This window comes from Plasmodium cynomolgi, chromosome 14 (assembly GCF_000321355.1).
Source record: "Plasmodium cynomolgi strain B DNA, chromosome 14, whole genome shotgun sequence".
NCBI lineage: Eukaryota > Apicomplexa > Aconoidasida > Haemosporida > Plasmodiidae > Plasmodium > Plasmodium cynomolgi.
This window is the reverse complement of record NC_020407.1, coordinates 129,068-151,237: the sequence shown is the minus strand read 5'-3', so window position 1 is coordinate 151,237 and position 22,170 is coordinate 129,068. Positions and strand designations below refer to the sequence as shown.

The 22,170-nt window shown below is 37.1% G+C and overlaps 8 protein-coding genes across 8 annotated transcripts in view; 3 read left to right on the top strand and 5 right to left on the bottom strand.

The window, feature by feature from the left end:
* Window positions 1-1,020: 1,020 nt before the first annotated feature.
* PCYB_141290 (hypothetical protein) lies at window positions 1,021-3,822 on the top strand (the record flags this gene model as incomplete). The annotated part of the gene is made up of 1 exon (XM_004224600.1): window positions 1,021-3,822. The coding sequence occupies one exon, from the start codon at window positions 1,021-1,023 to the stop codon at window positions 3,820-3,822; it is 2,802 nt and encodes a 933-aa protein (XP_004224648.1).
* A 2,559-nt stretch (window positions 3,823-6,381) lies between these two features.
* On the bottom strand, window positions 6,382-7,353 carry PCYB_141280 (hypothetical protein; the record flags this gene model as incomplete). The annotated part of the gene is made up of 1 exon (XM_004224599.1): window positions 6,382-7,353. A coding segment is annotated over exon 1 (957 nt), but the record flags the coding sequence as incomplete, so codon positions are not given.
* A 715-nt stretch (window positions 7,354-8,068) lies between these two features.
* Window positions 8,069-9,915, top strand: PCYB_141270 (vesicle-associated membrane protein 714; the record flags this gene model as incomplete). The annotated part of the gene is made up of 5 exons (XM_004224598.1): window positions 8,069-8,590; window positions 8,802-8,916; window positions 9,095-9,202; window positions 9,380-9,464; window positions 9,628-9,915. The coding sequence occupies exons 1-5, from the start codon at window positions 8,560-8,562 to the stop codon at window positions 9,913-9,915; spliced, it is 627 nt and encodes a 208-aa protein (XP_004224646.1). The 5' UTR covers window positions 8,069-8,559.
* A 985-nt stretch (window positions 9,916-10,900) lies between these two features.
* On the bottom strand, window positions 10,901-11,760 carry PCYB_141260 (putative N6-DNA-methyltransferase; the record flags this gene model as incomplete). The annotated part of the gene is made up of 2 exons (XM_004224597.1): window positions 10,901-11,405; window positions 11,594-11,760. 2 exons carry the CDS (start codon window positions 11,758-11,760, stop codon window positions 10,901-10,903), a joined length of 672 nt encoding a protein of 223 aa, XP_004224645.1.
* A 176-nt stretch (window positions 11,761-11,936) lies between these two features.
* PCYB_141250 (hypothetical protein) lies at window positions 11,937-13,281 on the bottom strand. The gene is made up of 3 exons (XM_004224596.1): window positions 12,909-13,281; window positions 12,499-12,607; window positions 11,937-12,255 (listed from the first exon to the last, which is right to left on the bottom strand). Exons 1-3 carry the CDS (start codon window positions 12,968-12,970, stop codon window positions 12,073-12,075), a joined length of 354 nt encoding a protein of 117 aa, XP_004224644.1. The 5' UTR covers window positions 12,971-13,281; the 3' UTR covers window positions 11,937-12,072.
* Window positions 13,282-13,967: 686 nt separating this feature from the next.
* Window positions 13,968-16,652, bottom strand: PCYB_141240 (hypothetical protein; the record flags this gene model as incomplete). Its single annotated transcript, XM_004224595.1, has 1 exon — window positions 13,968-16,652. One exon carries the CDS (start codon window positions 16,650-16,652, stop codon window positions 13,968-13,970), a length of 2,685 nt encoding a protein of 894 aa, XP_004224643.1.
* Window positions 16,653-19,779: 3,127 nt separating this feature from the next.
* On the top strand, window positions 19,780-20,558 carry PCYB_141230 (40S ribosomal protein S7; the record flags this gene model as incomplete). Its single annotated transcript, XM_004224594.1, has 2 exons — window positions 19,780-20,198; window positions 20,393-20,558. 2 exons carry the CDS (start codon window positions 19,780-19,782, stop codon window positions 20,556-20,558), a joined length of 585 nt encoding a protein of 194 aa, XP_004224642.1.
* An 818-nt stretch (window positions 20,559-21,376) lies between these two features.
* The window catches only part of PCYB_141220 (RNA helicase), a gene marked incomplete at its 5' end in the record, with an annotated part of 3,866 nt that continues 3,072 nt past the window's right edge, over window positions 21,377-22,170 (bottom strand). Inside the window, 2 exons of the mRNA XM_004224593.1 lie at window positions 21,377-21,506; window positions 21,670-22,095. The remainder of the gene's footprint in view (window positions 21,507-21,669; window positions 22,096-22,170) is intronic.

Genomic DNA, 22,170 nt, shown 5'->3' with positions numbered 1-22,170 from the left:
GGGGGAGCAGTTTTTTTTTTAAAATTAGCATACTTTTTTATCCGTTTAAAAAAAAAAAAAAAAGGAAACGAAAAAAGTATATGAATAATAATATATATAATATAATATAGCACATAATATATAGCATTACATATAGCGTACGAACGCAAAATAGATAAATAAATAATTATTAAGCACAATAGCGAAAGAAAAAAAAGTAGCACTGCTCATAATTATACAATGATACCGTAAAATGCGTACATGTAAATATATATATGAAAAAATTTTGCATTTTATGTCAATTTAGCCAAAAAATTAAAAAAAAAAAAAAATTCATATGGGAATAGCATTTATACATGTTGAATGAACATAAAAATATACATACATATACATACAAACATATACATGTACTAAAAGCATATACAAACATATACATATTATATACGTATTTTACATATACATATTATATATACATATTATATACATATTATATACATATTATATGCATATTATATGCTTATTATATACGCTCGTTCGTAAATGCAAATCCATTTGCCGTGATTAAAACAGCATTTTATATTTATATGCATAATTACGCATGAATTTACAAGTTGATGAATGAGAAGTTAACCAAATTAAATTCATTTGTTTCAAGGAGATGAAGGAACAAGATGAAAACAAAAGGGAAACAAAGCGAAATGAAATGTAAAAGCACGTATTATACATGTTTAACATAAAAGTATAAAAAGTAAACGGGAAAATAAAAGGGAACAAGCAAGAAAGAGGAAAAGAGTACGAAATATTACTACTAGGGAAGGAGTAGAGCGCAAGAGCAAACGTAAGGGAAAGCCAGCGAACAAACAGAAGGAGCGGAAGAAGCAAACGTTTGAGCGAGCGATCAAGTGGGGAAGCCAAACGAGCCTGCTTAGTGAACCATTGCGCAAAAATAGCTTCACCCAGTTTGTTCCCGTTTTTTATTCCCTTTTTTTTTTTTTACTAAAAGAAAAAACGTAAAGAGTTAATGTTCCCGTTATAAATAAAATGAAAATACTCCTATCATCAGATGAAGTTAATTTAATTGTTTATCGCTATTTAGTGGAGAATGGATTTATCCATGCTGCCTACGCTTTTTTTAATGAAGCAAATATATCCAAAAATTCATACTATATAAGTCATGATGAAAAGCTGCCATGCCATGCTCTGGTAACCTTTATGCAGAAGGCACTGGTATTTATATTTATAGAGTACCATACCGAATATAACAATGCGAGAATTTCCTGTAAGGAACCCTTTTCCCTTTTTAGAAGACATGAATGTTGCACTGAGGAAGAGGATTTATCAGAGGAACAGGAAAACAAAATAGAAATTCGGGAGAATAAGAAAAACACCAGCAATAATTTAAACATATGCACCTCGAGTAGCAAAACGTTTGGAAATAATAATATCATTAAAAGTTATTTGCCCAACTCTGTCAGCTTCAGTGACTTGAATAATGATCCTTGCATTAACAATGTTAATGTCCATGGCCCCAGCGGCGCTAATGCTAAGAAGAACCCTGTTAGCAAGAGAGGTGCGGGGAAAGCTGACAACGAGGGGGAAAACGGGAAAGCTAACCAGGATAGCAACAAAACTGTGAACCAGGTTAGTAATGTGAATGGTGAAGACGCCAATAACAACAGTAGCAATAACACAAATGATAGTAATGCCGCCAAGGCGAAAACGAACTCGAAGCCCAGCATTTACAGGAGCAGCTTTTCAAATTTTGCTTCGTTGAACTATAACGACAGCAATATATCTTTTAAGGATATCAAGAGGAATTACGCGAACATTTTCGCGCAAGGAAAAAAGTCCAAGAAAAGTTCTTCAAGTAAGAAGAATAATAACAGTAACAGCAGCGGCAGTAATAATGTCAACAACAACAATAACAGTGAGGCTACTAGCGGCCATAACAACAGTGTCGGGGGAAGTAGTAAAAAAAACGGCACCATCGTTAGTAGCAGTAACGCAGAGGGGAAGGAATCCAACGTGAAGGACGAACCGGATGATATCAGCACTAGTGGTAGTCAACGAAAGAAGTCCAAAATTATGAAAATTGTAAGTAAATCCAGTAAGGCGAATGATGATCAGAACGGCAAATGTAACAACATCAGCGATAGCATCCTTTCTGATGATAAAAGAAAAGAGAATAATCACGTATCCGATATGAAGGAGGACAACGTGGAGTCTACTAAGCAGAATACTGCAAAGAAATACCATAACTTAAATAACAATGTTAAAAAGAATAATGTAAACACATCGAGTGGCAAAGGAACGAGTTTGAGCAATAATAACAACCATAGCAATGTAAAGAAAAAGGAGTTAAGTGGTGGGAACGCAGGTCAAAATAGTAATTCATCGAATAAGAAAAAGAAAAAACTGAAAAAAAGGAAAAAAGAAAGTATTTCCAGCAATTCAACAAATAATAGCAAGAAAACGATAAAAAATTCGCTAAAAAAGGAGAAAAAAGAAAAGGCTAATAAGAGCGTAACATCAAAACAGAAAAAAAATAACAGACAGGACGAGGACAACGACGATGATGAGGATGATGATGATGATGATGGTGATGAAGTGTCTGATGAAAACTCAGAACAAGATTCCGAATTTTCCAATGACAATCAAGATTATAATAATGAAAACGTTTGCAGTGCCCCTTTGGAGGACAGTACCAATAATTCTGCGCCAACGAGGGATAATCCCTCAAGCAGTTCTATTAACAATAACGCAACAGTGGACGATAAAACGAACGATGGTCCATATGTCAATTTTAAGAAGAGTAGCAGTACGAATGTCATTTCGAATAGTTCTTCACAGAATTCTACCATCGACGGGGTTAAAAATGAAATGAATAACTCGCATATAACGGATTACGATGGATGTCCTAATAATGCTTCTGATGGAAATTTACAGGCAGAAGCATTATTAAGCGAAAAATCTTTGAATGAGAATAATTCAAACGACGCAGCTATGCTAAAGGTGGAGTGTGAACCCCCCAAGGTGGAAGCAAAAGAAAGTAATAACTCAAATAAAAATGAATTTAATTTCAGTTTTGCAAATTTTTTGAATAAGAAAATAAGTTCTATTTTTAATAACAGCTATGGTAATGATGACTTAAATGGGGACAGTCATAATAAGGATAGCAATAACGAAAATTGCAAGGGTAATAGCAACGACAGCACTGTGAAGGATGTCTCGAACAACGAACAGGTGCTGCCGCAGGATGCTCAAGATCCTCCACCAAGTGAACCCTACGAGAGCGTCAGCAGTAGTAAAGACCGGTACAACAAATTTAACCAAAAGAGCAAGCTGATAAAGGATGAATATATGGAGGCTAAATACGAAAAGGAACATCTCGCAAGAGAACAAACGAACGAGGCGGAAGAGGTGGAAGATGCAGCAGGGGAAACAGAAGCAGCGGGGACACCTGCGAGGAAACAAAAAAGACTATACGATTATAATAGTGGTATGAAAGTGCAAGAGGGAGGAGATTCACACCAAATGGAAGAACACGAAAATGATAAAATATGTGTAGAGGAAAAAAAAAGGAAGAAGTCTTCCATTTATGAAGAAAATTATAAAAACGAAATGAACAAAGAATTTTTTAAAATACTAACACAGACATCGACAAATAAAGGGGATAATAAATGTAAATCGAATGGTTCAGTGGATATGAAGGAGGAAATGGAAGGTGAACTTGGTCGGGGAGTAGAACAACAGGTAGTGGAGGGTGAATTGGGAGGAGCCGAAAATGGTGACCTGCACAACCTTGGGGATGATGGAAACGCGGAATTGGATAAGGCAAAATAAGGCAAAAACAGGTGGACATAATAAAATATCGTTTAATAAATATGGTAAGAATTATTATAACAGAAACCCTATAACTGTCAACGGGTGATGACCACGAAGCGTATGATAAGATGGATAAAAATCCCCCAGGGGAAGGGAATTTTTTAAAAACAAACGAAAAGAAAAACAATACGGAGGTGCACACAATGAGGGAGGTAGACAAAGAAAGGAGCAAAAATCGAATAGCATTAATGGAGCTTTGTGAGGAAGAAAAAAAAGTTGGACTGAAGAAGGTGATTATTAGTATATATGACGAATATAATGCATGGCATGTGGTAATAAAAATGGAAAGGAGAGTTATAATAACAATCCTTTTGGTGAATAATTAAGAGAAGAACAAAAAAAAAAAAAACATGGTGATATATGATACTGTGCCCCAAATGAACTGATAACGCAAAAGAAAAAAAACGAACCATTCAGAAGAAAACTGATGTTTGATTAATTAAAAGACGTATATATATATTTGCTAGTATGTGTACTTCTCATATATATATATGCAGAATTTTGCCATTAGGCACTAAAATTTTTTTTCTGTGAAAGCTCAACGTATTAAATTACAATATTATTATTCTGAAGAAATAACTAAAGAGATAATAATTTTTTACACAATCGGTTTTTATCATTCAAATTAGCAGAATATGCCATTCGAGTACTTTTTCATTCCCCTTTTTTTTTTTTTTTACCTACCATTTGTATCTATTCAGAATTAAATATTGTTATAATGTGTTAAATGGAAACAAAAAAAATAATAATGAATCAAATAAAATCATCACGTATACATATCGTGCGAAATCGCAGATGATATATGTATATAAATATATGTTAGGTAAAAAGCTACTAACTGTAATTAAAAGAGTATATTTATAACAGTAAAAAATAAATGTTAATTTCTCTTTTTCCCCCTTTTTTTTTTGGGGGGGGGTTTTTCAAAAAATGTATAAAGATAATAATGTAATATTTTTTTTTTTACATATAACGATGTATCATGGTAAATATTAGAAGATTGTGTATTGTGTTTTTATGTCCATTTTTACAAAAAAATAAATGAAGCATATGGTTAATCATATGATGTTGTTTCGCACATGGAGTAGAAGTCTCGAGGGAAGGGGAGGAAGAAGAAGAAGAAGAGAAAGAAAAAGTTAAAGAAGGAAAAGCAGAAAACGCAGAAAAAGAAGCGCTTTGTGAAGCATAAAATGGGCTTTCAATCAGCTATGCAGAAAAACTTGAGCAATTGTTCTACCGCTATTTGCAAATGTGGAGAACGTTTCCTCTTTTTTTTTGTTCCCATGAGGTTGTAAAAAAAAAAAAAAGAAAAGAAGTATATACATTTTACGGGGGCAAAGTATGCTTGCTAAAATGCTGAAGAGCGTATAATTTTGTCCAACTTTTTGCTGCACCTATGGTAACGTTTTATAGCAAAAAATGAAGCAAATGAGTGGGATAATAACGCAGAATAGAGGAACGATTATGTTGTAGCGTGCTCAGCACATGATGCAGGATTTGCATAAGATGCTGTGAAGCTTTCAATAGACTATTTCAACGAAAGCGGTGCATTGGGGATTATGCTTCCAAGCGCATTTTTGCAAGTGAAAGAAAAAGAAGAATAGCAGCAGCAGCAAGAAGAAGAAGAAGAAGAAAAAGAACAAGAACAACAACAACAACAACCACAAAAAATAAATAAACGAAATTGTATTCCATCTCGTATAATACCTTGTCTTACCGTGTTAAAATTAACAAGCAGAAATGCTCCTGCACTTTGTAATATTTTTTCAGCTATAAGGGTAGAAACTTACGCGGACTAGTATGTGCCACGTATTTAATGTAATATGTGTATATTATGTGAAATGTTTAATAATACTTGTTAATGTGCGCCTTTTCTTAATTTTTTTTTTTTAATAAGTTGTTAAATTTTAATCTGTTTCGTTTATTATTTTTTGATAACTGGATATCGCTTCCTTCCTTCCCTCCATCCTTTTTTTTTTTTTTTTAATGTCTTATAAACTGAAAATGTTTTTCATTTTACATTTTTTATTTTTCCATTTTTTCATATTTCCTATTCTTCACATTGCATTATATGGAACCGGGTTTTTCCCCGCCTGCACAAGTTCGCGCTGACGAGTGTACATGTTCTTATGCATACATTTACATGCGCGCCAATGGACGCCTAGTTATATACACTTTTATAGCTGTGTATACGAGCTACGCCCATTTCATATGCCTCATTTGTTTTAAAAACTTTCTCACTTATCAGTGAAAACAAATAGTTAATGCGAAACGCTAAAAAAATTATGTACGCACACGCAGGCCGGAGGTATGCATATATATATATATATGTACATGTATATGTATATTTTATGTTTCCCCCTTCCGTGGCTTCAAAGTTGCGTGGCTAGCGTAGCTGTGTGAATTTTTTTCAAACAAAACAGGAAGAACTGCATGATACTTAAAAAAATGGGGCGACGGATGCCTTGCGCCGGAGAAGAGTCCATATCTGTGACACACGAACAGGTTAAGGGGGTTACTTCCGCAAGGAACCTAAAACACAGTCGTGCTGTTCAATCACACTTTTCCGTTCTTCTTCGTAGCGAGTTGCAGTTATACATTTTTGTGAAATAGCCTCTTCCTTGCATTTCAAGATAAGTATCCACGCCTCCTGTTCGCCCAAAAATAAGAGGTGGGGATTTTTCACGAGGTTTTCATTAATGTCGTGTTGGTAACCGAATATTTTATTTTTAACCATGTACAGCTTATCTTTATAGAATATTTTTAAAATAGTCATATTTTCGTTGACAAAAAGAGCATTTTTTTTTCTCTTCCCGGATACGCGAGCATTTAGTAATCTTGGATCGTATTCTACTTTTACAGTGTCCTTAATTAATTGTATGAAGCTTTTGGAACTATCAGCTTTTAAGTCGTTTAAAATTGTAAAAAAAATGCTGCTACACTTGCTTAGTGACAAGACGGACAAACCATTTAGCTGTTTGGATATTTGAAAATCGAACTCATCACCTATTACGTAAAAGTTTTCGCAAAATGCATCATCATAAAATGCGTAAGAATTATGTAATTCGTGAAGACTATCCTTTTTAAAAATAATTTCCTTGTTGTTTTTTCCACATTTTAGGAGCTTCTTTAATTTTGCTACGATCTGTTCATCAGATACAGTAACATTGGACGATTTTAATTTTCTTAATAGGTACTCTTCTTTTTTTTTCTTCTTCAATTTTTTGTGCGATATTCCTGAATTGTTAAAAACTGAAGCAAACGTTTCATCCTCCTTAAGGTTATCCCCCAAGTTGAGCAATGGCTCTTCTCTGAAGGTTATTTTGGCTAGGGAAAAATCTTTCGAGTTGTGTTGATTTTGCTTAATTAGAAAATAATACTTGCTTGGTTTTTCCTGGCAGGTGTGCTCCAGCACTTTCTCCACAACAGTTTTGTAAATTTCCTCCGACTTGGGGCTGGGGCTAAGTGTGCACATTTTGTATTCTTTGCCTTTGTTAGCGTGAAAGGATTAATGCGTTGACGCATGCCTCGGTTTCGTTCTTTTAAGAGTCCTGTGGGTAGACTTAACGCATGGGTGCACAGATAACTTCGGGTTGTTGATCCGCGTTCAGTTGCCAATTGCGCATCTGCTAACCGTTCAGCCGAGGCGTGTTAAAAAATTAAAAGCTACTATACCAAAGCTAACTCGGTGGGAACCGAAGGGATACACAAATGGATGCACAGAAAAAAGAAAAAGCTCTGAATCTATATTAGATATACACGTATTGGGCAGTTACACAAAAACAAAAGAACAAAAAAAAAAAATTGCTTAAGTTGTACTTGTGCAAACACTCGCATGTAAAGCTCAAGCGCTGAGAGTAGAGCATTCTCACGCCATTTTCCCATTACGTGTTATTTTTTATCCTACGATATTGCGCCATTCGAAAGAAGAAAAAAAAAAAAAAATCCCATTTAAAATTTATTTTTCCATTTTAGCATTTTTAAAAATGTTCACAATTGTTTCATCGCTGCTTTTTTTTTTTTTTTACTTTTTGCGTGTTCTTAATCGATCCGATGCGATGCTATGCCTACAAAATTTGCAGTTCAGGTGGCCACGGCAAATTACACCAGCCTCCCCTTTTAAGTGCCGCGTAATTTGCGCACCATTGTGCAAACATATTTTAAACTTTGCTATGCTGATTGCAATTTACGTCGACAAAATTTTACACTTCGCATATATTTTGTAGCCATTAAGAAAAAAGTTTTTTCCCTAGGCGCCTCTATGTACAAATATGTACATGCATAAGTATGCAAACGATTGCGCGCATATGTATAGTGTTAACCCCCGGATAGCATAAACTAAACCTCTTTTTTGGGTTATTAAGGGCCTTTTAAGCTTTTCCACGGATGCTTGTTTTGTGAAGCAGTTACATGAATATTTTATGCCCGCAAGCACATTGCTCATTTTTCACACTTATGTCCCTTTGCGAACGGAACACGTACTTAAACGGGTTAAGGTAAAGGTCTAAGCATACCATATGTATGTGCAAACTCGTGTAAGCTCCAGTACACGCAGGAAGAAGAACGCTCGGCATAACTGAGAAAGGGAATCTAACAGAATAGCTAGCAGCTAGGCACCTATGCTTAATCTGGAAAAGAGAATATAAAACAGAACAAATAAAAGAATAAACAAGTACCCATTTAATACGGAAAAAAATGTCTATAATTTATGGTTTAGTAGCAAGAGGTGATAAGCAATACGGGTGCAAATTTGAAACGTGAGAGATGGGGCGCATGCCGAGTAGTTGCTGCGCGGAGCGCACGTATATTTATACATATGTATATACACACACACGCATACACACACACGCATACACACACATATGCAAACATACGACTGTATGGGCGAAGGCTACAGATGCATGTTTTATTAACCCCCTCCTTTTACCCCCCTTTAGACAAGACAGTACTGGCAGAATACACCGAATTCGGAGGCAATTTTTCCAACATAAGCAGATTGCTTCTGGAGATTATCCCTCCCCATTCCGCGAGGAAATCATACATCTACGATGAGTACAGTTTTGAGGGGGCGAAATGGGACAGTCGGTTCCCAAGAGAGAAATTGAGGCAGAAAATAGGGCGCGCATCAGTACATTGCTATTAGCATTAAACTGCATATATATATATGTGCTAAACTTGCTTGTTTGTTTCCCCCACTACAAAGATCCTTTTTTTTTTTCCCCTCGTTTAGCTACGTTTTTCACCAGCTTATGAAAAATGGCATCACGTTCATGGCCATGACGGACAAGGAACTGGGCTTCCTAACCCCCTACGCTTTTCTAGAAGAAATATCGAAAGTGTAAGGAAGTGGCTGTATTTTAAAGATCGCACCGCGTAACTTGGGAGGTGCACGTGCATATGGGTGTTTTCGAGTGAGCGGTTTGGTAGCGGCTCATGTGTGTGTATGTATGCATGTATGTATGTATGTATGCATGCATGTATTTTTTTTTATTTATTTATTTCCCCCCGTTTGCAGTTTCTTTAAGCACTTTAACTACACGTCTGATTTTATTACCCTGTCGCTGGATGAAGAGTTTAAGCCCGTTTTGAGAGAAAACATGGTAAGCGCGAAACTATGCCGTTTTTCTGTTTGGGAAAACGAAGCATTAATGTTAGGTAGAGTCCCGGTGGGGGTACTCAAACGTTCGTATACACATTCCAAGCAATCTCGCTAATGCACAAAAATTGTAGCTGCTCAACCTTTGCCCCCTCCCCCCCCTGCAGAGAGTCTTCAACAACTACGAATCGAACGATGTGCATAACATAAAAAACAAAATTAGCAACATACAAAATATCATCATCGAAAATATCGAAAAGATACTGGAGAGGAGAGAAAAAATAGACATACTAGTTAACAAAAGTGAAAAATTATATCAGGATAATATAAGCTTCAGGCGGCAAGCCATGAGGCTAAATTTTTTTATGTGGATGGAAGACAACAGATTTCTTATTTACTTCATTTCGACCATAGGTATTTTTGTTTTTCTCATTTGGTCCTTCTATAACGTGTAAAATTGGGCATCAAGGGGGAGAAGTGAATACCTTGAACATGGGCAAAAATACGATTAAAAGGTTAGCTCCCTAGTGAATTAAAAAATTTAAGTAATCCTACGCTGCGTGCGCAAGTTGCGCAAGGAGTAACGGAGAAGAAGTTGAAGATGCGGCGCACATACATAAGCCCCATACAAGCTAACCCAAATAGGTACTCGCAAAAGCGCGCCACGACTGTAGTGATGGTTGGGTGCTCTTTATAAAAGGATCAATTTTTAGGCAGTACTTTTGCTGACTTTTTTTTTTAAATTGTGAAGACACAAAGCGTTACATTTTATGTTTCCCCCTTTCATTTGGGTATCCGACGAAATCTGGCCGTACGTATTTTGATTCCTTTTATTTGCTCATTTATTTTGTCTTTTGTCCCACTGCATTGTTTTATCGTTTTACAGCACCGTTTTGCGAAGCCATTTTTTTGCTACGCGCCGCTGTCCCACCTTGCATTTCCATTCCCCCCACCATCCTTGCAAGCGTGCATCGCACATTTACACAAAATTCATTTTTCTCGTTTGTTTACGTATTTCACCCATCGGTTTTCATTATACATCGATTTAGAAGCAAGATGATTTCGCAAAAATGGGGAAACATCTATGTGCGTATTTTTTTTTTAAATTATAAAACTTTTATCAAGTACATTCCTATTAAAAAATTGCATACAAAATAAAGGTTGACGATGTCGTGCGATGTATGTAGCCCCGCATATGTTGAACTAAAACAAATGGAGGAAAAAATGATGAAGAAAAAAAAAAAAAAGGGGAAGAAAAAAAGGGGAAGAAAAAAAGGGGAAGAAAAAAAGCGCAGGCTTGGTTATTATTGGTTCACACCAGTCTTTACGTCTTCTTATATTTTTTATGGTGTGCATGGACTAGGGATGTACTGACACCCAATTGTGTGCTGCGAGCATGTATTTAAAAAATAAAAAAAATGGCATTGCAACTTCAAAGAATTAGAAACCTTTTTTGCTAAGTTTGTAAATAAAAATGGTTTCATTTAATGTTTTTTTCTTTTTCAGTTCTGTGTAATTGAACCTATTGGATATATTCGCATCTTTCAATATTTCGTCTGGCCTGTTATTCTTTTCCATGAGCAGGTATATAACTCCCTTATCACTTACATAGTCATATACGCTTAACAGAAATTTTAAAATAATTTCTCTTCCATGTTTTCCTCCTGCGTAGGATGCAACAATATCCGTTTTGTTCATTTCGTCTTGTTCTGTCACAACATATGGGGGGTTGAATAAGACCAGGTCGAATTGTTTGCACTGCCTTAAGTTGCTGAACAAATCGGTGTTAATTATTTCGACCTTTGAAATTTTATTGTCCCATGTTAACTTCCTTACGCATTTACAGGCCTTCTCGTTAATGTCAAGGCAGTACAGGAGGTCAAGGTTCTTCTTCTTTTTTAGCAGCAGCTCGTACAGGGACAAAATCAGATAGCCGCTTCCTGTTCTGTAGGAGGGGTTTGGTCGAAAGGTCAGGCGGGCGCGCGTAATTTTCCGTATGTGTAAGTACATACAAAAGTCCACATGCACGTGAAAAATGCGTTTATAAACATGCTCGCGTTCTCTCGTACACACGGACAGTTGTGCCAAAGGTTTTGCCTTAAAATGTATTTTTCTCTCCGTTTTTGAAGTTACCCCATTTCTAGCGCCACGTGAGCAGTTGGTGAAATGGTCTCAACATCTTCTTCGAGAGCCTCAAGAAATGTAAACGTGTCGCTGCTTGGAAGATACACATCTTTCCTAATCCCTTCGTTGCTATAAATGTAGTCAAAATTTATTTTCACCTCCGGAGAAGATGCCATATTTCGAAAGAGTTATGATTATTATAAAAATATGTTTGTGCTGATGATGGGGGAAATTATGACGGGGATTTTAAGCAATGCGATGATATTGCAAGAAAGACGTTACATCAATTTGCTAAAGTTATCACTGATGTGTCAAATTGTAGGTGGGGTGTAAGGGAAAAGGAGTCTTACTCTTTCAAAAAGGGTAACATGAGAGTGTCCAAAAATAGGGTGAAGTAAGGAGAAAATATCACTTGCAGTGTTGCACACTAAATATAATACTCACAGGTATCGATTAGCGGTACATAAAATGGGGAAGCGAAGCGAAGGTTATATTTGGCTTGGGCCTAACATATTTTCTGGGCCATTATTTTTAAAGTTGTAGGAGGGTAGCTTCTGCAAAAGGGTCTTATGTACTTCGTCTTCTAACATCCTTTCGTACAACCAGGTGAATCTGTCAGAGAGTATTTCCTGTTTATTTAATTGCTCGTAGCGCAGCGTCCAATAAATATTCTACAAATGAAAGGGGTAGAAAGCGGGTAGAATGGGGGTACAAAATGGGACAAAGAAGAAGGCGCATAGTGGTGCAGTTTTCTTTTCTTTTTTTCCTGGCGGGGTTAACACACAAGCTGTTTTGTGCTCGGTTGGGAGTTGTGCAAATGGGAAGATGTATATATAGAGAGACGTGTGCGTCAACTGCAAAATGTAGCAGCTTCCCTCCCCAAAAAAAGGAAGTTAATGGGGAAGTCCTTTTACCTTTATGCCTGCAAACCAATAGGGCGCAGTTAGAAGGCAAATGAAGAATGGACCGACATTCGCTTTAGTCCAAAAATAGTCTTCGCTGAAAAATCTACGACAACTTGCACTAAGAATTCGAAAAAAGGGGGAGCCAATGGGGAGGAAATTTTAAAAGTGGGACACGAATCTTTCGAACAGGGGCACACATGAAAATACACATATATGGATTTATACACGTGGGTATAACGCGGTCGCCAACACCTTATGAATACATCTTTCTTTAAATTGGCTTAACTGATGCGCCTTTTAACTCAAACAAGCGGCAATTTGTTCATTGGAGCATATGCATACATGGATACTCGCCTATGTATGCAACGCGTATGCACGTATGTAGGTGCGCTCTTTATTAACTGGGCCTTCTGTCATACCTTTTACACCAGGAGTAGGTACGCGCGAAACCTCTGCCAACGCTTTTTACGAATGATAGCATTTTCAAACTTTGTTATGATAATACAGAAATGCGTACGAGCACTGGGGAGGGGAAGCGAATATTTCTCAATCCAGGAAAACACGCTCATACGTTTACTTTTTCTTGTACTTATTCATATGTTATTATGCTATGTAACGTATGTTATCTCAATGGGGTGTAAAAAAAAAAAAAAAAAAATGCTTTCTAGCATATAAAGAAGTGGAAAAATCGAAGGAGAAACTTTGTTAATCCCTCATTTTGTTAAAAAAAAATGATGAAAAGGGTGCGCAAGCTAACGAGTAGGTACATAAATATAAACGTACAGTGGATACATAAATGCAGCGTATGTGCATATTTTTTTGTTGCTCATTTGCTCGTCGAGGGTTGTATCGCATGGAAGGAAATACGCGCAATGTAGTTAAAAAAAAAAAAAAAAAAATTGTATACAACTGAGCTTTGTGCGCAAATTAGAGGGGCTCTACGAATATAGGATGACGCGTACATGTTCTTTGCGTTTTTTTTTTTTTTTTTTGCAAGCGTGAATTTTTTTTTACATAGATAATTTCTTTTAGGAACAATTTAATGCTCAATTATGCTAAATGAGAGATTCCCTTTTTTGGCTTTTTCGCGGAACACGCATTTGTCTTGTCATATGGAAATGTTCTCTTTGTTGTACACATGTTCAGTGCGACATTTTAAAGCAGTTCATTTAAAAATTATTACATTACTTAGGGGGGAATTAAAAAAAAAAAAAGTTATCCATATTATTCAAAAGTGGAGAAGTAATATGGAGATATTATTTATGTGTATGCGTGCGGATTTGTATGCATTCGAGCGTGTTGAGGCAAACAAGGGGAAAAGAGGCTTAACGGGATTGGGAGCGAGGACTTTCCGGAGCGTAAAAGCAGGCGTTATGGGAAGTCTCGAGGGGGAAGCGCGTACGAAACGCACATAACCCCTCGCAGGAAAAAGCATAAAGTTCACGGCGAATAAATCTATACACAGTGCATGGAAAGAACTACGCAAGGAAACTCTTAAACTGCTTTATCGACGTGAATCGCAAATTTTGCGCAATTAAGTTTCTTCTTCGGGTGTACCAGAAGTGGAAAAGACTGTTTAACTGTAGCACCTGGTCGTGGCTCATGTAGTTACTTTTGTTTAAATTGAAAAGTCGTTCAATTAATAATGAAAATAATTCATCATTTAAGTTTAAGGCGTCCAGCTCGTTTAGGCACATTGCACAAATTATCAACTCCTCAGAATTAAACGATTCCAGTTTTCTAATTATTTCTCGAATAAGACATTTTGTTAAGGGTCTGTATATCTCGTTAGTTTTAGAAAATGGTAAAATGTTAGAATCCGTCTTGGTTAAATATTCGAATTTTTCCCGTTCCCCGAAATTTAATCTTACCAGTGCTATTAGTAGCAACATGATGGTTCTTCCGCCTAACGCGGGGGTTCTAAAATATATGGAGTGCAAAAAGGTTTTAAAAATTTTCGGCAACGGTGTGTTTACATTTATCTGGGTATCCTCGGTCAGTAGCAGGTTTTCCTCGACGTTGTGATGATACGTATTAGTTTCGTTGCCATGGGGTTGTTCATTTTTCGCTCTTTCTTTTTCGCCATTTTTCATTTCTGCAGATGGGGTAGCACGAGCGCGATGGCTTTCTCCCTCAATTTGCATATTTCCATCATCGGGCGTGCTTTTCTGTGCCCCCAAATGATCATTTGGGGAATCCTTAAAAAAAAAGTCATTCGAAAAATCAAACTCTTGCACATGAAAAGATAATTCCGAGCTGCTAATTTTTCTCCTCTTTTCATTTGATATAATAAGAGGCAGACTATTGGTATGTTTCAGCAGTAGAGAAGTGTCATATCTGTGTGTATTCATATGGACAATTAAGTCAATCGGTTTTTTATAAAATCTGAAGAGTCTAGTTAGCAATTCAAACATTATTACTCGGTAGGGTGGGGTGCTGCTATAAATGTTTTCCGTAATTTTTTCTAAAATGATTTTTTCTAATTTTAAATAAATGTCGTATAATGCTTCTAAAGATATTGTGTTAGCATTCACCTCAAAAATTGAGTTCATTTCGCGTAAAAATTTTTCATTAGAAATGGGATGCATGGAATTGTCACTTCCGGAGGGGTCGTTTGTTTTATTCTTTACATTGGCCGGATCGGGTGGGGCACATTCTGCCGCATCTTCATCCAACTCTACATTTTGTTTAACTTTATTTTTGGTGCATTCCTTCTGTACGGCATAGTCTCCACAGGGGTGATTTATCCCATCTGTTTGGTTCCTTTGAACAGAATGGTATTTTTTCCCTTTATTTTTTACATCACTCTGGAGCGTCCTATTTGGGTGAATCGTTTGTCTCCCCTCCGTGCGGTCTTCTCTCTTGTGAGCGGTTTGGTGCCCATATTTTACATTTTCACCAACGCTAAATTGGTTGCTACTTTGATCGTTATGTGCATCTTGAATTGGGATTTTCCTGGGATCAAAGTTCCATTCACGTAACATCGATTTGTTGTGACTTTCATCCGATGGTATGTCTCCAGGGGGGCGTTGAAGCAGGCTCCCGTCATCATTCGGATGGTCACTTTGCGCCTTTGGAGTAACATCCGAGGAGAGGCTTCTTCTCCGGTGCGGCACGTTCCCCTTTTCTCCGTATCCATTGTGCTGTTTTATTAGTATGTACGCTTGGATGCAGTTCAGTATGGAGGAGAAGTCGTTAAGCTCTAGCTGCGTAATTTTGTCCTTCAATTGCAGTATCTGATTTACTAGCATAGGTAGGGGGGAGAAATAGTTTAGTCTAGAAAAACCATCAGCACACCAGGATAGGTACTTGATATTTGTATAGTTTATATTTTCTTTGACCGGTTTGTACAACTGATGGAGGATGCTCCTCTCCGGTAGTATCTTCAGATTTGCTAAACCTCTTAGTAGTAGTCCTGAAAAATCGGATCGATACAAATCATTTTTGGAGATATTTTTTTTTAAAGTGGCCACTAGGATGTTCAACAGATTAGGGTTATTACATCCAATTCTTCCGATGACATGTATCAGAAATGGAAGTCTTTTTATTTCCAGTTCATGAATCCTATTTATAATTGTGTTGTAAAAAGGAGTAATCTGACAATGTATTTGAAAATCGTAAAACAGAGCCAAGTCGTCTAGGATAAGTTGAATGTCCCTCATAGATATGTGTGCATGTTTCTTGGAAATAATTTTTGCTATCGAGTAAATCCACTCTCTGTAAACTAAGTCTTGATATTCTGTTAGTACTCTTAACAGCCTATGTATAGACACACCGTTTAAATTAACGGACGTGTTGTATTTGCGGAAAAAATGAAATAACAAGGGCTCGATGGTTAGGTAGACATTTCTGTTCGAATGCTTACTTAGGTAGTATACCAGGTCGATAATTTCGTAGCTATTAAACGAGTTTGCATCTTTTTTTATGTCATTACATAGCTTTTGTAACTCTTTCGTGTTTCCACTTTTTAGCCACTGCACATTGACTATATACTTCTGCGCCTTTCTGTTTAGTTTGAATGCGGGTTTCATGAACCCCACCCTTTTAGGGATTTGCGCTTGACTGAAGTGTTTTACATGGCGGAACTTCCTGTAGAAGAAGGGGTTGCTTCCGACCTGGAACCATTTCGCGGCAAGGCGCTTCTCGCGCACGTAGTGATTCATCTAAACGAAGGCACGTCTACGCTCCTGCGTTGGGGTGTACAGGTCTGTACTGGCATTTCCAGTGGATTCCCTTCGCAGCATCGGGGCCAAGGTAGGGTAGGCTTCCAGCGGCGCCTGTTTGTGCGCTCTCACCAAGAGAGAGCACAGAGCGAAGCGGGAACGGATATTCGCAAAACGGTGGATTGATCCCCTCTCTCAGCTGTTTGCAAACTTTTGTAGGGGCTTAAAAAGATGGAACTGAAATTAAAGGCTGTAGGCCAAAGGCGGTGACAGGAAAAAAGAAGCTGCAATTAATTTGGTGCAAAAAGGGGCCGTATTTTCACTCCATTTAATTTTTTGTTACATGCTTGTGATTTCCTTCACTGCGGTTTGCTTTGTCATGATGATTAAGTTATGGCTAATAACCTATGCTTTATGACTTACGGTTTATGACTCACCATTATGACTTACGATTATGACTTACGATTTATAACATACGGTTTACGACTTTCAATTTCAAGCGCTTCGGGCAGTTCTGTTCGCCAACAACGGTAAAACGAAGCAGATCGGGCGCGGCTTCCTCAATGCGTAAAAAATAGCACGCGAGGAGGGGTTAGTTGAGCATCCTCTCATATGACCGACTAAAGTTCACCCATCCCTGTGAAGCACATATTTATTTTTAAAGCAGTCCTAATTTCCCACGTATTTTTAAATTTAAATAAATTTCCCTTTTACAAAGTATCTGGTGGGAATACTAAAGGGTGTGGCTGAATTATCTGCGCGCGATTTGGAGAAGCCTGTACAATGTTGCCAAATATATTTTTTTAAATGGACAAAAATGAAATAGCGTAAAACATGATACTATCTTTTTGCGCCCTTTTCAAAAATGTGCGTTTGTATTTTGCGCATTATGTAACGGGTGATTGCTGCGCGTTTTGCTCATTGTAGGCGGTGTGCTGTCGGCCAAGCGCTACCTAAGTTAGTTGCACACGTGTGTCGATGAGTGCAATGGAGCATGCCGATACGAACAGAATGCCCCTATCGTGTTGCACGTAACCAATTTGGTAGAGGCACATTTCTACATAGAACGAAGACAAAGGGGGCTCCACATGAGCATAAAAAAAATACAGTAACCGTTGCTGAGATCGCGAAAATGTTGTACAGTAATGTATATTTTGTGACGACAGAATGACGGGCATCTACAAAATTGAACTGGTTTGTGAATACGACAGGAGTTGTATCACTTATCTCCTTTTTTGTCCGTGAACGGATGGCAAAATCGTTTAGCACGGACCAATTCGCACGTGTTTAAAGGTATACACATGTGTATATGCCAGTTTTGGAGTGGTGTGAGGGTACTCCTAGCAGTTATCTTTAAACAGGCACGTTGTATGCTTTTTTTTTCTTTCGTCCCCCTACTGAGCAGATACAACTTGTACGTACTAAAAGCAGATTTAGTTTTATGCCTTTTATCACTATAACGGTATTTTAACTTTGGCTACTTCGTTAGCATAAAGGGTGTTCACATTGTTGTGTACTGCGCAGTTATATTAAACAGCTTGAACGGATCACCTTTTTAATTTTTTACAATATTTATTTTTCCCTTATGATAACATGTACGTTGAATTACGTTTGTAAAAATTTGTTCGTGCGATGTATCTTAAATTCACGACTGGTATTGTCAAAAAAAAAAAAAAAAAAAAAAATCCGTTACTGGAAGGCGTGTATACAAACCAGTTAAATGGGTTAAATGGCACTTACAATTTACAGTTGTTCAGAAATAGGGGATACTCAAAAATGGCATGAATGTTTGCTTTTTTTTTTCTCGTCCTTGCGGGTGAAATTTCCACATATATTACGTACATCAGTACGTGTTATGCATGTATATGCTTACATAAATTTGTATATATTTTTTTTATGCATAGCTTTGTATGTTTCCCATTTTGGGTGGGGCGGAAAAATAGAGCCTTAAGTGGTGTACTTAGGGGTTGCCGCACAAAACAAAACACATGTTGTGCTTTCACCAAAAAAATGCAAATAATGCGATAAAACGGGGGTTTTTAAATTAGCAAATTTGTGATTACTAAATGAAGAAAAGGTAACTATCTGCTTTTGTTGAAAATGGCATAAATAAAGAAAACAGCTTTTGTATGTTTACACGCCTGATTGTTTAAATGTATTGTTTGTATACGTAATTGTAAAAAAACTGGGAGCGCCTTTACTGCATACAATTTTTTTTACAAACTATATATGTAGCACATGAATGAACGACACCAAGAAAAAAAAAAAATAAATAATATAAAATTAGTAAAAAATCGCCTTTTCATATTTTATACGTTTCGAATTTGTAAAAAAAAAAGAGGAATAGAGAGTTAAAACAAAATTGAACGTACGCAGAGAAAATAAATTCATACGAAAATTTTACGTAGGCCATTGTTTTTAATCTTTTTTTTTTTTAAACCGTTTTAAAATAAACCATCTTGGAGGTAATAACAATTATAGCGGCTCCTTTGTAAGATATATCCCCCATCCCCATTACTCATACAAAAAAGGTAAGGAAGAGGAACAAGAGCGCGTTAGTGTACTTTTTATGAGGCCCACGCATGAAACGTGCGAGTGATGCGTATGTATGTTATGTTGTTCGCACGGCTTTATGCCAAATGAGAGGAGTGTACTGAGTCATCCATTTGAACGCATTTTAAAGCTGTTGAGCGGTAGAGCTCTATGGGAAAATATGCATTTGTGTGAAGCGTAAAATGATTAATAGTACAGTAAAAAACGTAATAGCAAAATATATGAACGGGCGGAAATGCAAAAGATGCGAGGAATAGCACTCCCCAGCGGAAACGTTGTGAATGGCGTTTCTTTGCAATAAAGGAGTAGAATAAATACACGTGTACGCAGTTATGTCAATTGCTCTACGTGCACTGTGGCAGCGTTGTGTGGACCGTGGGTGATGAACAACCCACTTTTGAGCGCATATGAGCAGGCGTGCGAACTTTTATGTGCACATATTTGTGCGCAAATAGGAGATGCATATATATGCATACGCGCGTGTACAACCCTAAGCGAACTGGTGTAACAAATTACGCGACACATTTTGCACCTCTGCAGGTTACATGCAATTTTTTAATTAAAGAACGCCAAAATGGTTTCTGTTAAAACGAAAATTCTAAAAAACAATCCCAGCGACTTAGAAAGAGAAATTGCGCAATGCCTGATTGACATTGAGTTATCAAGCTCGTCGGACATAAAAAATGACGCAAAAGAAATTAAGATATTATCATGTGATTTGATAGAAGTTGAAAAAATTAAAAAAAAAACGATTTTAATTTATATTCCATACAAGATTTATGCAACTTACGTAAGGAAAATACAAAGGAAACTTATCAACGAATTGGAGAAGAAAACCAAAAAGTATGTTGTGTTGGTAGCCAAGAGGACCATACTAAAGGCGAAGCAGAAAACCAAGTCATTTAAAATAATTCCAAGATCGAGAACTCTGACCAGTGTATATGACTCCATTTTAGAGGACATCGTAGCTCCCAGCGAAATAGTTGGAAAGAGGTGAGTGTAGGCGAAGGAGCGTAAGTGTGCGCTCATGTGGGCACATATACACATATGTATATGTATATGTGTGTATATGTATACTCATGTATACTGTACGATGCGCAAAAAGTGCATTTCTGACAACCGGCGCGAACACGCCACGTATGCATGCCCCCGCCCACCCCCTTGGTGAACCCCACCCGTTTTCGCAGAATAAGCATGAAGGCTGACGGAAAGAGACTATTCAAAATAATGCTCGACTCCAAGGAAAGGCAAAGAGATAACATCGAGGAGAAGCTCATTAGCTTCGCGGCTGTGTACAAAAGAATCACAAGAAGAGACACGGTGTTTACTCTGCCACCAACCAACGAAAAATGAAACGGGAAATGCGACGTGCGAAATGTTTAAAATGAGGGAATGTTTATCCCATTTATTATTTTTCCCAAATTTTTAATTTTAGCGCGAATTCTCAATAACCCTCCAACATTTCATTTATGTCCCCATGCAACGTGTATATATTATACACATATGTGTGTGCATATGTGTTTTATGTTTTTTTTTTTTTTTTTTTACCACATTGCTGTAACGGCATGAATGGAATTTTTTTTTTATTAACATAAGAGAAGAAGACTTGCAAAAAGAGGGAAAAAAAAAAAAAAAAAAAAAAAAAAGGTTAAAAAAATTATTTAATTAATTTAAAACATTTTAAAAGATTATCAAATCAAACAAGTGGGTGGGGAAATTTTAGCAGTGGAGCCATTCCAAATATGTTTAAAAAAAAGTGAAAAGTATTACATTTCGCACATCCTATGCAACTATTTTGTGTGCATTTTAAAAAATGCGCAAAATGGAATATGCGAGGGTGGGTGAGAAATATTTCATTTTTGAATTACAAAGGTGGGGAGGAGGACCACACATGAAAACGATGGTAAAATGGCATCTATTAAAATAGGGTGCAGGTTTTAATTATTTTACAACAGAACGCCTTAGAGGGGTGGGAAATTGGTCTATAACAATGGTAAATGTGCTTCGTATAATAAATGTGTACCCCCACCCCCATCTTCCCCCTGTTCCACCTTTTTACAAATTCATTTTCCATGGAGAATCAGCGTGGGCGTAATAAAATTCTTTAGAGCTTTGAACGGAACCATTGCTTCCCATGAGCACATTTGCGTGTATATCTATGCACATTTAGTTCAGTTTAGGGGAGGCCACGTTTTATCGATGAGCTGCTCAATATACTTGTTAAGCTTCTTTCCAATCAACGATACGAATTCTTGCTTTAAAAAATCGTTTTGACTTTTCCACTTGTTAATTAAAGTCGCCCTGGAAAGGTGTAAAAGTGGAAAGGCGTGAAAATTAATATTTGCACGTTTTTGGAAATACGTACGTTGGACGCACTAGAACGGGCGAATATGCAGTGCATTAAACTGAAGGGTAAATTACATATATATGTATATATATTTATGTACGCATTGTCAGCACCCACCTACTGCTTATTCTGGCCTCCCTTAGCGCATCTACGAACTGCTTAACCGGCTGGCTGCTGCACGCGATAATGTCATTAGCCGAATGGGCGTAAAACGCATGAAATGATGACATTTTTGGAAACATGGACCCATCTAATATGAACAAAGCAAGGTAGTTATAAAATAACAACCCGTTTTCATTTAACTCTTTTCTCGTCATGGGTAGATAATGAGAATAAGGCAAATACAAAGGCTTCACGCAAACGACGATTTTATCCTTCCTCATGTCATATTTAGCCGGTGGTATTTTTTCATATTCGTTAATGTAAATGCAGACGTTGGTTATTTTTCCTAAATCTGATTCATTTACACTTAGGCAGTCGAACATGACGTACGACTTTGCGTTCTTCATTATGTAATTGTACAGGATGTATTTTGGGTACGGCCTACGGGAAAAAAGCGGAGGGGAGGGGGGGCGACAGGTGGTAGGCGATCAGACATCACACATGTGCTCACGTGCA

Bases quoted from the DNA above. Each gene is read 5' to 3' on its own strand.
- PCYB_141250 (XM_004224596.1), bottom strand. From the start codon at position 12,970: ATGCTATCATTCGTAAAAAGCGTTGGCAGAGGTTTCGCGCGTACCTAC. The intron at 12,608-12,908 runs GTATGACAGAAG...TCGAATTCTTAG, and splicing joins ACCTACTCCTGGTGTAAAAG to TGCAAGTTGTCGTAGATTTT. The intron at 12,256-12,498 runs GTAAAAGGACTT...TTTCATTTGTAG, and splicing joins ATTGGTTTGCAGGCATAAAG to AATATTTATTGGACGCTGCG.